Genomic DNA, 15,014 nt, shown 5'->3' with positions numbered 1-15,014 from the left:
GACAAAATCAAAAAATGATAAAAAATATTATTTGTTGATTAAATATTCACATTTTATTATTTAAGCCCGTATCTTCTATTACATGGTTAAAAAATTAAGAAATTAATATATAATTTTTTTTTGTAATAAACGTATATAATTTATAATATGTCTTTCATTCCTTAAATAAATTGTCCACATTCACATGTCACAAATTACTTGTATGTTAAGAATATTATTTTTAATTTATTTGCTTAATTTATTAGTTATCAATACTTTTTTTGGAAAACTAAATCAAATCTTCTACTGTTGTATATTTCATATGTAATTATTACTTATATGTCGAAAGATTACTTTTTTTTCAAAAAAAAAAAAAATAAATAAAACAAAAATAAAATAAAAAGATAAGGGACATACCTTATATTTTTAATTTTCTTTTTTTGAAATCTAGTCATTTCCTTGAACCGTTAAACCCTACCACCCAAACCCCTACTACAATCGGAAGATAACACTCTCCTCAACTCTATCACCACCTATTCCTGCTACTCAACCTTCAACTCACTCCATCAATGGCGTCCTTCATCGCAGTTCGTCCTCCTCTTCCATTCTATCTCTCCTCTCTCCTCAAAATACGTTCCCAATTCAACCCATCTTCTCTCCCACCCTTAAACCTTTTCCCCAAAACCCTAACTTCCCCTCTTCTCTCTCGCTCTCTCTCCACCTTCGCCGCCCCCAACGACTACCCTCGTCACCCTCAACCCGACAACCACAATCAAGGTTGGTACCCTCCACCTCACGCCGCCGGAAGTACTCCTCATTCACCCATAAACCCTAATTACACCCCCAATTATCGCCCGCAACAACCACCTCAGCAGCAGCAACAGGGTCAGTGGAATCAGCAAAATCAAGGATACCCAGTTCGTGGAAACCCTAATCAAGGATACCCACAAGGGCAATTTCCCGATCAAAGATATGTTCGTCAACAACAGCCATCGCAAGCGCCTCCGAGGAACCCTAATCAGTGGAACAATCAAGGCCCGAATCAGGGCCCGGTACAGGTGCAGAGTGGCCCGGTTGAGGCCCTGAATGTGGACTTGAGGAGTATGGCTATGGAGGGGAAGGTGAAGGAGATAATTGAGTTGATGGAGAAAGGAGCTAAGGCTGATGGGGAGTGTTTCTATGTGTTGTTTGATAAATGTGGGAACCCTAAGTTGCTGGAGAATGCGAAGAAAGTGCACGATTTCTTTCTTAGGTCTACGTTTAGGGGTGATCTTAGATTGATTAATAAAGTGATTGAAATGTATGCGAAATGTGGGAGTATGGTGGATGCACGCCGGGTGTTCGATCATATGCCTGAACGAAGTATTGATTCTTGGCATTTGATGATTAGAGGGTATGCTAGTAACTCGCTTGGGGATGAGGGGTTGCAGTTGTTTGAGAAGATGAAGGAGCTGGGATTGAGGCCGAATAGCGAGACGTTTATGGCTGTTTTGTATGCGTGTGCCGGGGCGGAGGCTGTAGAAGAAGGGTTTATCTATTTGGAGAAGATGAGAACAGAGTATGGTATTGAGCCGCAGTTGGAGCATTATTTGTTGGTTCTGGATGTGCTTGGAGCGTCCGGGCATCTTATTGAAGCTCGGGAGTATATCGAAACGTTGCCAATGCAGCCGAATGTGGCTGCTTGGGAGTCATTGAGGGATTATGCTAGGTATCATGGGGATTTGGATCTTGAGGACCATATAAATGAGTTGATAGTTGATCTTGATCCGTCGAAAACCATTGCTGACAAACTCCCTACTCCACCTCCGAAAAAGCGAATGGCAGAGAATCTTATGGAAGGAAGGAACAGACTTCCCGAGTTTAAGAACCCGTCTCTTTACAAAGATGATGAGAAATACAAGGCTGCTCTTAAGGAACAAGGTTATGTGCCGGACACTAGATATGTTCTTCATGACATTGATCAGGAAGCTAAGGAGCAGGCCTTACTTTACCACAGTGAGAGGTTAGCTATAGCTTATGGCTTGATCAGTACCCCGCCGAGGACACCCCTCAGGATAATTAAGAACCTTCGAATTTGTGGTGATTGTCACAATGCTATTAAGATCATGTCCAAGATTGTTGGGAGGGAGTTGATTGTTAGGGACAACAAGCGTTTCCATCATTTCAAGGATGGAAAGTGTTCGTGTGGGGACTACTGGTGAAGGTTTAGTTGCTTGAGTTAGGGGATGCACATTGACACTTAGTTACTAAGAAAAAAAATTAGGCACCAGTGTTGTGCTACTGATAAGGATTTAACTGAACTAGGCACTAGGCAAGTTGTCATATACGAGTACTGAGTTTGATTATGCTGCTGATGCGGTTCTAGTATCACTTTGCCTATGTGTCTTACTCTCTTCAATATGTTTTATCAATTGGTTTTTGGAAATATATCAGTATAATTGAACTTTCTGAAGATCTGTTAGCCCTTATTCCTTGAGCTATATATACATTAGTCTTGTTTTGTGCTGAAGCTTTTTCTCTCACCTTTCTCTAATAAGGCCACTTGTGCTTAAATAATTTCTCTTATATACCATGATCGGGACTCAATATTACACATGAGTAGCTTATTACTTGGAATTTATTTGGTGCCATGAAAGCTTTCATCTACCATTGTTGGAATTTATTTAGTGCCATGAAAGCTTTCATCTAAAGCCTAAAATCTAGTATGTTCTTTTTAGTTCTCTTTTAATTTCATTTTCTTCTGATACGTTGTTGATTGACTTTCTGGATATTATGAACTAAGTCGGTGCTATGTGCTTTGCTTAGAGAGTAGTTTATCTTGTATGGTTCCTTGTCAGCCACTTATGCTGACTTCTTAAAATTGAATGGACAAAGGGTGATATGAACTTCGATACTGTATTTAAAAAAGTGGACCCTGTTATGTTACAGGGAGAGGGAGAAAAAAAAAAAGGGATTTTATCTAGTTGGAGTCTTATGAATCAGTGTATGCCAAGAAGGATGGAAGTGCATTAAAGGTGGCACATTACTTTGCCAATATTTGGTAATTATTTCACAGTATGTAGCTAAATGCGAGGTGAAAGAAACCTGTTCAAACTCCGTCTGCCAAGTTTAGGATAAAAGATCCTGTTTGCAGTTTTAATCAACTTTGTGCAGCCAATTGTAAGTTTGTAAGTGTAGAACTTGAAAGCCACATTATCAATGGTGATATTACTTAGCAAGCAAATTGAAGGGACTTGAATAGAAGAATGAAGTACTTGAGACCAAGTTTGAAAATACTTATAAAAACCAAGATGATGGTGTCTCAATTAGCACTTGACGCAAGCTTTAAAGCAAGTGCGATGGAAATGTTTAACCACAGCTGAGATGAGGCACTCTAGACCGTTGAGGTCAATTCAAAGGTATGATCTTTTATAACTTCTCTTATGATCTTTGCATCTTGTGATCTGGATTGAAATTCACTTGTCAAACTACATTTTATTTTGTATCTTCTCTTTGTTTCTAAACTTTTGACTGAAATTTTTTACTAGTAGTTGATTCTTCTACTTGGTTAGCTAACATTTCTAGCTTCTCTTTTGTTGTCTACATTCATAAAATAGATATCTGATGTTTAATTGCATCATTATTTTCCTTATTTGAGATCTTTTTGGTTTTTCTTTTTTAAAATTTTGATAATGTTAAGTTCTTTATATGCTGATGACAGCTGTCATTTTTTCTGGGGATTAAATATATGTGTGAGAAGTAACTACTGTTTCTACAATCCTCACCTTCCCTGAGTAGAATCAACCTATAAGGCTAATGAGTAGAATCAACCTATTAGGCTAACTTATCAGTGCATAAAGCGTTAAAGCTAGATTCCCTTGTGAGCTTTACCTAGGTTCAGTGAAAATTCGCCACTGTGTAATTCTTTCAGAAAAACTGGCTGTTGTAAGTCAACTTGGTTCAGTGTCTGTGGGCAATACAGTGCCAATTAGGCAATTAATTCACAAGAATCCTTGGTCACTGACATAATTTACAATGCTTAGAACTTTTTTACACCATAGTATATAGCTTCCACCAGTAGTTAAAGTAAGATATCTCGAGGACATTGATTAGAGAATCACATTCCTGAAAACAAAATCTAAAACACTAAGGGGGTATTTGGTTTGCAGAGTGGTCTGAGTTTGGAATCAAGAATAGGGTTAAGGTGGTATCAGATTCGAACTTGATACTTAATACCATGTGTTTGGTTCAATTCTGGAATGGAATTTCTCACTATTCTCTCCTTCAATTTGATACCTAAGGAATGGAATGAGCCAAACCCACCTTCCCCCCAAGGTTTCTAAACCCCATACCTCATGGGTTTGAGGTATGGGTTTAAAAATCATACTTTTGACAACCAAACATATGGTATGGGTTTTAGTCATTCTAAACCCATACCTCATACCTATATTCCGCGAACCAAACGTCCCCTAAGTTTCAAAAACATCAAAGGAAGTAGATGAAGATATTGAGTACATAAGCACCTGCTATAGGACTCAACAGCATTAGGGCTGCAGGAGTGATTCCTTGTGTGACTAATAGACTATCAGCACTAACACCTCTTATTTTAAACTATTAGTGCTAATTATGGTATGATTCCTGTTGCTTGGCATAGGTCTCATTCTTGGGGCCTAATCTATAAAGCTAAAGCAAAAGAGTATATAAAACAAGTTTAGTAAACAGAATATAATCTGTGTTGGGCTTAGGGGTAATGTGAACATTGACGACCCCGAAGCTGTGGAATTTGGGAAGGGAAGAGTTGGAATGTGGTTGGGTAATTTGTAAGCTGGATTCTCATTCATTTGAATTTTCTATAAAGTTTAAACTGAATATCTACAATCAATGCCTTTGAACAGGACTAAATTGCAGCCTTTATGGGTCAGATTTTTTCATAATGAATGTTTGAGATAGTTGTCTTGGTTCCTTTCAAAGAGAGTTCACACACAATTATTCCTTCTGCGCCCTTAATCTTATTGCCAGTGATGGCATTTTAAAGATTCTAAATTAAGTGTATTTGCTATCTTATTGTCAGCCTGATGAGGTTTTGGTACATAATCTTGCAGTTGAATATTTCTTTTATTGGTTTTACATGTTGCATAAGCAATACAAATGCTTTTAATGTTTGATATCAATCCATGTTTGGCATTAGCATTTGCAGTATGATTGGAAGCAGTAGCCTTTTGATTGGGCTGTACTGCTAAGCTTGTTTACAGCACTCTCTACTATCAACCTCTAGATGTCTCTATGTACATGGTATTGACCATGTGAATCTATCATTGCAGTCTTTGCAGGAACGATGATGGTGAGAGGGAAGAGATTATATCAAGTGAATTTTCAAGTTATATTGTTCGTCTCGACACTTTTTATTTACCAATATTTAGGCTGTACAAGAGAATTCTGAAGTTTCTTTACTCTTTGTAAAGAGAATTTTCAAGCTCCATTGTAGTCTCAACTCCCAATGCCTTTATTTGTGGCATGACCAATAACAAAATTTAGATGAAAGTACCACATGAAAGTATCTCTTTCTTAGTTTGAAAATCATTGACTTCGTTGGTTGTGGAGGGGAGAGGATGGGGAGTTGAAATGGCTGGGAGATATAAGATATGGAGTTGTGATGGCTGGGAGATATAAGATATGTACACTGCATGCTTTCCAAACTAACAGACTAGTTGCATGGTTTTCCAGTTTAGTAAAAATAAATTCTGGTTATCAAAAAATAATTTCATAGTAGCAAAAAAAATAAAATAATTCATTAATTCATATTCGAGTCATTGTTTCAATTCAGTAAAATAAGGTGAAGAGAACAAGATCATATTCATTAATTCATATTCAAGTCATTGTCAAACGATGATTGCTCAACAGTCAACAGTTAAACACCCATATAGTTCATGATGAAGATGAACTCCACTTCTATGGATTTTCATCAGTATTGAGAATGCAGGAAATCTAAACTCATCTCGACCATTGCAATTCAGGTAAAAAAAAGCTTCGGTTCTATAGCTCCAAATGACTTTACATTCAATTTTGATCCAAGGTTTTCCAAAATTTTATTCATCAACTCCAATTTTATTGCTTCATAAGAACCAACATAATTCTTGTCCCACTGTAGACAAAATACAAAACCCCAAAGTCCCCAATCATATATCACCCTCCCTGTGATCACTACAACACGCCAACCCTTAATTAAAGTGGAGGTCATCACAAAATACGCACTGACCACTAATAGTTCCCACAGAACAATAGAAGTTCTTTGCGCAACAACCTCTCTCTTGAGACCCAACCCCCACAACAATTCTTAGACCCGAAACACACCTCTCGATCATCAGAATTGCTATGAGGGAATGTTCCTTCAATTGCTACGCTTCTATGTGGATCATAATATAGATAATTAAACCAATTGGATGTTGTTGTAATGATGATTGGGACTACACTTGGTAGGGAAGACCTGTATTCAATCCCCTGCAACGACAATTGAAAAGGGACTGCAACCTAACCACCCATAACTTATCCCCGAATCCGGATTAGCCCAAAGGGTGAACCAGGTGAAACACCCCAAAAAAAAAAAAAAAAAAAAAAACAGATAATTATGTACACAAATTTTGACTGCCATGGCTCAGAGAAACAATCTCCCAAAACTACCCCCACTAAGATAACTGAACCTCGAATCACTGAGAAAACATGTATTGAAGATTTGAAGTCTTTGCAAATTTCAAAGAATGTGTATAACCTAGATCCTTAATTGTGCAACTAACAAACATCTCCATATTTTCACTTGGCATCCAATGTATGATGCAACATCCTAATTTTTACACGTGTAAAGATGCTTAAAATGAAGACACATCAAATGGAATTTAATCTGATCAGTGTCAAGGAAAAGAGCTCCCTATACAAGACCACCTAAACTCATCAGTGTCCACAACCAACAGGAATGGCATCATGGGTCTGGAACCAAAATCACAAAACCTCGACCGCCAATCATGCCAAAGGTGTTAACAGACCAGTCTTCAACATTAATATCTGACTATCTGTTCTTTTTCAGCATTATGGTCTCAAGCTGGCAGCTTAAGATTCGAATTGTTTTTCCAGCTGAAATAAAAGAAAATAGAAAACTTATTTCATACACATTTGAAAGGCAGCATCAACAGGAATTGAAAAAATCTTAGTTATTTACCTGATAAAGTAGTAATAAAAGAAATCTGCATAAAGGGCAGTCTGAACAAGGCCAGAGACGCAAGCTGGAAAGTGAAGGGGAATCACATGTCAGATAATATTATCTTGGTGATAGCATTGTTTTGCTCCAGGAAAAACCCTTACCTATCCATCGAGTGAAATATGGTTCTGTGAAGTAGCGATAAATCCAGTTGAAAATGTAGAACGCCCTGTATGCCCTGTAAAAAACCAAAATATCTTGTTACATGGATGTTTTAAATAGACCATAAAAATTACAGGACCATGAGGTGATTTTGATTCAAACAAAGGAATGTGGAAGATAAAGATATACCAATATACTGTAGTACTCGTAACTCATATCTAAGAGATAACGTAGAAGTCAAATTCTGAATAGTCCCTAAGAAAACAATCACTAAGCATAAAATGGAAACTAATATGCACTTGAAAACAAGCAGAAATTTAAAACAAGCAGAAACTAATTCTGAATAAGCTAAATGTTAAAGTATATGTTTTACTTGCTGCTACATTCTCAATCTAGTCTAGCACAACCACTTTCTAGGGCAAGGGCACCAGCAGAAGGTTCAAACATATAGGTTTGATAAATTTACAGTTAAATATACATCTAAATCAGGAATGATTTTCTTTATAAGCTTTATCCCCTCCTTCAGCTTCTGGTTTAGCAATCCGTAGGATACAGGAGCAATTCAATCAGGCAAGAATGGCACAGCCATAGATCCTCAAGACATGCTTCAAGGTGGGACATTCGCGCCACTAAAGTAATTATAACAAGAAACAAGTGAGATGAATTTAGGACATACCCAAGAAAGAAAACATATTGAGCTGCCAAGTTGTCAACGTTTCCACTTCTTTGTAGCAGGAAAAGCTGGGGAAGAATAGCAACAGCTTCCAAGTATATAGAAAATGCCCAGAAAACCTGAAAAAATATATATATAATTGTGAAGTGAGCAAATTAGTGTAATTCAATGAGTATACACTATACAGTCCACACACGAGTCTAAGTTCTAGAATAACTAACAATTCTTAGAAAAGAAACAAATCAAATCCCCTCCAAAAATTCAACTAGTAAAAAGTACTAATGAAGAAATGAAACAAGAATAAATGGAACCATGAACATTATCATTTCACAACCTAATTAAAACTATGGCCTATACTGTTATATTGCAGAGTAATGCCTCAGGAAACCAGAAGCAACATTACTACAAAAAAAAAACCTCAGAAATGTTTTCCTCATCAGATGGTGGAAAAGTCATGCACTTTAATTTAAGCAAACTTGTAGCTTGAAAGTGGGATTCAAGCTAATTTATTGGTTGGAGCAATTAGTAGAGCATTAGAAGGACAACACATTAGCAAAGAGAATTGTCCCAGAACAGGAAATACATTTACAAAGAATTAGGGTGATAAGGCTTTGTAAAATACTAAAATTTGACTTATATTGTCTAAAGGTATATTATGTGAACTTATCTTACATTCTTATTTGAACTTATTTCCAATGTATCAGCATTCACTTTCACAAGAGTAGAAAGTATTTTATTTTTAGTTTATACTGTTGTAAAACTTACGTAGTACTTGTTAGTGTGTTTGAACTTGTTTTCATTGTGGCATGTCTTAATTAAACTGAACTTATTTGAGCTTATTTTGTCTGAAATAAGTCGAGAACTCAAGAATAAGTTGAACATAGCAGGACCTAGATCACCAAGCAGGCAAGCACTAGACTACAGTTGAGAATTAAATAATATAAACAAGCGAGAAGACACAGATAAATCAAATATGGAAACAAAAATCAAGGGTATATTGGGGAAGCACCAAGAACTACCAAATTTTCTCAACTTCAGTGCTTTGGTGAAGGATCTTCACCACGGTTGGGGTGAAGGGATAAGAGTATATAAGCCAACTATGCTACATTATTTTGTGGGGATGCCATATGCACAGTTCTTGCTCTTCTTTAGCTAGTCTTTAGCTAGAATAAAGGGCTTCAGGTTTAGGATGAGGAACATATTGCTTACTAAGTTACTAGTATACTCCATAAAAAGTAGGGAAGAGACTTGTACATTGACATGTTCCAAATTTCCAATTTCATTGCTTTTTCACGGCGGGTAGACATTAATAGAAATCCCCTTGGGACTATGGAGATAAGCAAATCAAAATGCTTAAAACGTTCTTTACAAACTTGCACAGGTTTGATGCTCAGCAATTATACATCCATGTCATAAAAGTGCTGTAATAGTCAAATGATACCATATTAGTATATCACCATGTAGCAGCTCAAAAAGCAACCAGTATCATATGAGGATGAGAATATGAGTTATAATGGAAAAGAATAATTTCCTCTACCAGCAAAAATTTCAAGTTTTCACGAACATAAATTACTATAAATCTCTTAATCCTCTTCCACGGAAGAGAGTGTGCAGCTCATAGCCTCATAGATAAAGAAATCGCTGGGAACAGTTTTCTAGTTAGGACAGATACAGGACTACAAGATCAGGTTTCCACTAAGAAACAGAAAAAGTATAAGCATGGATATATGCACCATATAGAAGATTTTCTCACGAACTAACAGAACAAACAAACACAATTATAGTTCTTTCCCGGCTCAGATTCAAGGTTATGGACATAAATTATCAATTTATCATCACAACAAACACAAATGTCTAAATGCAAATGCTAAGGATAGAAGGTACTCATGTTAAATACCCAGCTTTTACCTCTTGCATGGTGAACTTCTCATGAATTAGTAGCGCCAACACAAAGCTCCCAAGGACGAGAAGATAATAACGAAATGTGTCAAGCTCTTTGTCATATGAACGCTTGATGACAGGGTGCAACCTCATAGACCAAACAATAGCCAAGGAGCTAGCAATGAACACAACCTTCATCATAGTGTTATAGACAGATATGAAATCTGTGAACAAATCAAGGTAACGAGCCAAAAATACCAGCGCATACAGCTCTTGCGTCTTCAGTGAAATGCCTGGCAACAATGATCCCACACATACTTCAGAATTTCAGATAACACTCTAATGAACTCATCAAGCATCAGCTATTAAAATTATTAAGTTATTCTTCTTAAACATACAAATAAATTACAGCACCAAGTTACATATACCAATACATTGGTAATCAAACCGCCAATAATAAGTCTCATCGCAATTCGGCTTCAAAATTACATTCCCCCCTTTCATTCAACTCAAAGAACATCGCGCTAAAACATCACATTAACCCTCATCCTCAAATAAATGTCTCATTCTCCACCCAACTGAAGCATCAAGTGAAAGTGAAGTCCAATACGTAATTTTCATCATCCATCCAATAACAATCAAATCATGCAATAAATAATAATGCAATAACAAATTTCAATCATCCACTAATAGAAAGTTAGCGCAAAATTCCAATTAGTTATACACAATCAACGGAAAAGTCAAACAATAATTACAACACCTCAATTTCTTCAAACGAGATTCTAGACTTCAAAAATCATCATGAAAATGACAAATTTCTTTCACTTTCAAGTATATTTTTGTGTAATTCTTAGTCAAAATTCAGTCAATGTAAAAAAATGACGAAAACTTCCGACATTCAACAACTCCATCATTTCAAATTCAAACAAACCCTAACCTTATAAAATTACTCACTCTGAATTATTATTCAACCATAAATTTACGAATAAATTCGTCAATGCTCAATAATTTATTGAACCGTAAAAAAACTGTAGCAGATAATGCGCAATTTTTGAATTCAAAAGTCAAATAAAAATACAAAAATGAGACGGAAATTAGTAGAAATAAAGTGAAAAATTAACGAAAAAGAGAGGAAAGAATGAAGACCTGAGCATGATTTAGTAGCATAAATTTTGAGAAGTAAGACAATAATACTGATTAAATGAGTCATATCACCAGCAAATCTGAAGATATTCATGGTTTCTGATGCTCTGAATTTCTGGAAAAACAGTGGAAATGAACCAGGAAAATAATGGAGATTGATTGTTTGGGGAGAAAAATAAAAAATAAAAAATGAAAAATGGTGAAGGAGAAGAAAGGTGGTTGAAAATGGAAAAGAGGGAGAGAGAAATGACGTGGTGAATGAAGAAGGTTGGGTTTGTTTCCACGTGTATTTGGGTTTGTTTCGGTGTAGTTGGGTCGGGGCGTCGGGCTAGTGACAGTGGTACACGAACTTGAACTTTAATGAATTGTTTCACGTGGGTATATATACTGCGGATAGGTTTTGAATTTTGATCAGGGTTTAGCCGTTTAGGACTACGAGTACACAGGGACACGGCATTCACCCTTAGGGTTGATTCGGATTCATGGCTCAGTTTTAAATACTTAGGTTCTAGGCCTCTCTTAATTGTTGTTATTGTGGCGGATCGAACACCTGGTTCTCCATACAAAGTGCAGCCTCAATCATCAATACGCCAACAGTCAATAGGTACCTTCATCTTAGTATAACACCGATAATTACTGTTGTAAGGGATCGTTTGGTTTGTACGGGGTAAATAGAATGAAATTATATGAACAAAGGGAAAGAAAGAAAATGGAATGAAAAATCTATAAACTTTCTATGTTTGTTTTGAAAAACAAAGGGAAACAAGCCACCAGACCCACCACCGCACAACCACCTATATCCTTCACTTCCCTCCTTTTCTAGCCACCACCCATCCAACTCACCACTCGCCGCAATTCACTGCACCTTCCCCACCCTTCGCCGCCCCTCCCCTCCCTCGAAAAATTTTCCCTAGCCCCGTAAACCCCTAAAAAGTCCTCTCCCTCCTAGTAAAACTATCGGCCGCCCCTCCTCCACCTTTGAAACCTTAGCGCTAGGAAGAGAAAAGTCCTAACCCAAATCCTCCTTCGGAAAATCTTAAAGATGATAAAAAATATATAAGTTGTTGATGACCTCTAAGGCTCTAATTAAAGTTTTTGATAGGAAGAATTTTGGCGGCAAAATTCAAAGGAAACCCTAATAAAAATTTGAAAGAAAAGGAATGGTTAACCCAAAGAATGATGCAGTGTTTGTTGTGGGAGGGAGACAAAGCTTCAATGGTGGAAGAAGATTATGAAGCTTAATAAGTTATTAATGGAGAAGCTAAGGAAGCTTCAATGGTGGAGTAAGATACTCATGAATAACATTAACATGTTTACTTCTAATAGTTGATTATCAATTATAATTATACCCCTAATTATAGACATGAATGTACTATTTTACCCCTTGATAAATTTCACATGTTTATAAAGGTTATAAACTTGAATTAATTTCTCTTCGTGTTTGTGAGAAAGTGGAATTGTAAGGGGGATTGAGAATAAATGGGTTTATTCCCATGCTTTTATTACCTAAATAACCTAAGGGGAATTGAGAAAAAAATGGGTTTATTCCCATGTTTTTATTACCTAAAATAACCTCCTTTGTTTTATGGGGAGAAAAATGAAAAATGGTGAAAGGACGAAAAAAAAGAGTTGAAAATGGAAAAGAGGAAGAAAGAAATGATGTGGCGAATAGAGAAGGCGGGTTTTGTTTCCACGTACTTGGGTTTGTTTTCGGTGTAGGTAGGCTAGGCTCATTTAAGCTCCGGCCACTTCACATTAATTTTGCTGAACTGAAATTATTTTTACTGAAACAAAATTATATTTGCTGAACTTAAATTATTTTTACTGAACTTAAATTAATTTTACTGAACCGAAATTATTTTTGCTGAACTGAAATTATTTTTACTGATTTTCTATTATAATTCTTCTTTAAGAAAACTGAATTTTACTGAACTAAAATTATTTTTAATAAACTGAAATTAATTTTAATGAACTGAACTTATTTTTACTGAAATGAAATTATTTTTACTTTATATTTTTTTTAAGGTGAAGTGAACAGGACCTTAGTTGTTGAGCCCTACACCCTAGTATAGGATCTTCTACCTACACTCCCCATGTAAAAACGGTACTTTTTAGCCTTCTTCTCACTAACTCCTCACTTCCTATATACTACCCACTTGCTACAGTAACAATCTATACCCCACATACTATATTTTAAAAAAATAAACTGAGTCACTATTCAAATTCTATCTCTTCATCCTTTTCGTTTTATTTCTCCATATTCTCTCTCATCAAAATCGTCAATATTTGCAAATAAATTTCAGTAAAAAGTTACAATTCTCTACAATAATCAAGCACAATGTCTAATATATGAGAAAAAGTTTGCACAATCGTTGGAAATTTTTTTTTTACTGGTTTTTCTTGCAATTGCGTTTTATGAAAATAAAAGAAACATCAAGCTTAGAAAAGTATCAACGTAAGTATGATGATATAATATTACTTATTTTTGTAAAAAAAAAGAAAAACAAGTAAATTTGTTATTTGTGGTGTGTAATTAGTTTATAAAATTGTTGGAAACAAAAAAAATAAATAAAAACAGAGTTTAATTCTCGCAATTTTCTGGATGATTAATCTTTTTCGCATGAATGTAGATTTGTAAATTTAGTTTGTAGTGAAAAGTTCTACTTTATGAATGTTCATTTTCAATTAGGTAATGCGATGTTATTCACATGTTAATAAATTATTAATATTATTGATATTCATTTATATATTACTACATGGTCATTCACATATTAATGTTTGTTCTATTTATATTTTGAAGTGGAAGATTCTTTTGATAAATGTTCATTTGTATATTGGTAGATGATCAATATACATAATAGTATATGATCATATATATTTTAAGATGTAGTTATTAGAATTTTGATATATGATAAACATATTTTTGTATCTTTTTCAAATATTTTCTACATATTTAATATGGATTTTCAATAAGAGTGTGTGATTTTCCGTACTTGTCAATGGAAGTGATTCTTACAATTACAATTGAGTTATATGAGTTTGTGGTGTGTTATATTATTAAAATGTTTTAAATTTCGAAATGTAAATTGTAAAAAATAAATGTTCATTTTATTTTTTAATTTCAATATTTATAATTTGTCTTTTCTCATACGAATATATGATCAATTACATGCATATTGATATCTTCGAAAGTTTATTCACGTATATATTTCATGTTCACCAATTAATATCTTCATGGTCATTTGCAATATAATAAATGGTCATTTATATAATATATAATAGATAGATGATCATTTCTATATTGAGTTACTTTAGTCATATCATGTCGATTGTCATACTCATTCGTGTTCATTGTACAAATGAAAATTGGTTCATTTCAACACAAATTCTTGTTTAAATCCAATAGCTTATATATTTTAGCTATTAGGTAAGATATAAATTGTGGATATAATGAGTTAGACACACAATAGCAAGAAAAAAACTGAAGACGACAAAAAGAGGGAAATCAAGAAGGCATGGAGTCGCCAAACACCATGAACCAATAATATCCACGAGCTTGAATTTTTTGAATTTGGATCAAGAAGTTTATCGTGTTTGTTATTATGTGTGGCGTTATATTAATATGCAATATTTCAATTTTTGATGATACACAAATTCACTTAGTTTTGATTTTTTAAGAAGAAAACAATCCTTTTTCTTTTCCCTTGAGCACTACGTATTGTAACCAAATCCTTCAAAAATAAATATCTAGTAATATAGCTAGTGCCTATTATACATACAATGGTCATACCAAAAAAGAAATTTGTTTAACAAAAAACTAAATGTCCATAATAACTTAAAGTTGTAATTTGGCATTGCCATTTTAAAACAATTGTCAATTATAAATCTCCAGCTAGAGATGGCAACGGGTCGGATCTGGACCGGATCCGACTGGATCCAGATCCAGATCCGTTTTTGTACCCGGGATCCAGATCCGATCCGGATCCGCGGGGTATGAAAAAGAGGGAT

General features: G+C 35.1%; 1 protein-coding gene and 1 pseudogene across 1 annotated transcript; one reads left to right on the top strand and one right to left on the bottom strand.

The window, feature by feature from the left end:
• The first annotated feature begins 422 nt into the window (after nucleotides 1-422).
• Nucleotides 423-2,501, top strand: LOC145611458 (pentatricopeptide repeat-containing protein At2g15690, mitochondrial pseudogene; annotated as a pseudogene).
• A 3,748-nt stretch (nucleotides 2,502-6,249) lies between these two features.
• On the bottom strand, nucleotides 6,250-11,251 carry LOC145611769 (ER lumen protein-retaining receptor A-like). Its single transcript, XM_081667136.1, has 6 exons — nucleotides 11,010-11,251; nucleotides 9,891-10,156; nucleotides 7,986-8,101; nucleotides 7,312-7,385; nucleotides 7,169-7,232; nucleotides 6,250-7,083 (listed from the first exon to the last, which is right to left on the bottom strand). The coding sequence occupies exons 1-6, from the start codon at nucleotides 11,098-11,100 to the stop codon at nucleotides 7,047-7,049; spliced, it is 648 nt and encodes a 215-aa protein (XP_081523262.1). The 5' UTR covers nucleotides 11,101-11,251; the 3' UTR covers nucleotides 6,250-7,046.
• Between the last annotated feature and the right edge of the window lie 3,763 nt (nucleotides 11,252-15,014).

This window comes from Chenopodium album, chromosome 24 (genome assembly GCF_948465745.1).
Source record: "Chenopodium album chromosome 24, dcCheAlbu1.1, whole genome shotgun sequence".
NCBI classification, from domain to species: Eukaryota; Viridiplantae; Streptophyta; class Magnoliopsida; order Caryophyllales; family Amaranthaceae; genus Chenopodium; species Chenopodium album.
This window is presented reverse-complemented; position numbering and strand designations above follow the sequence as displayed.

What these genes read in the sequence shown, in the direction of transcription:
- LOC145611769 (XM_081667136.1), bottom strand. Translation starts at nt 11,100, where the DNA reads ATGAATATCTTCAGATTTGCTGGTGATATGACTCATTTAATCAGTATT. An exon ending in CAATATGTTTTCTTTCTTGG is followed by an intron (nt 7,386 to 7,985) that starts GTATGTCCTAAA and finishes GGTTTTTTACAG; the next exon opens with GGCATACAGGGCGTTCTACA. An exon ending in TTTTATTACTACTTTATCAG is followed by an intron (nt 7,084 to 7,168) that starts GTAAATAACTAA and finishes CTTTTATTTCAG; the next exon opens with CTGGAAAAACAATTCGAATC.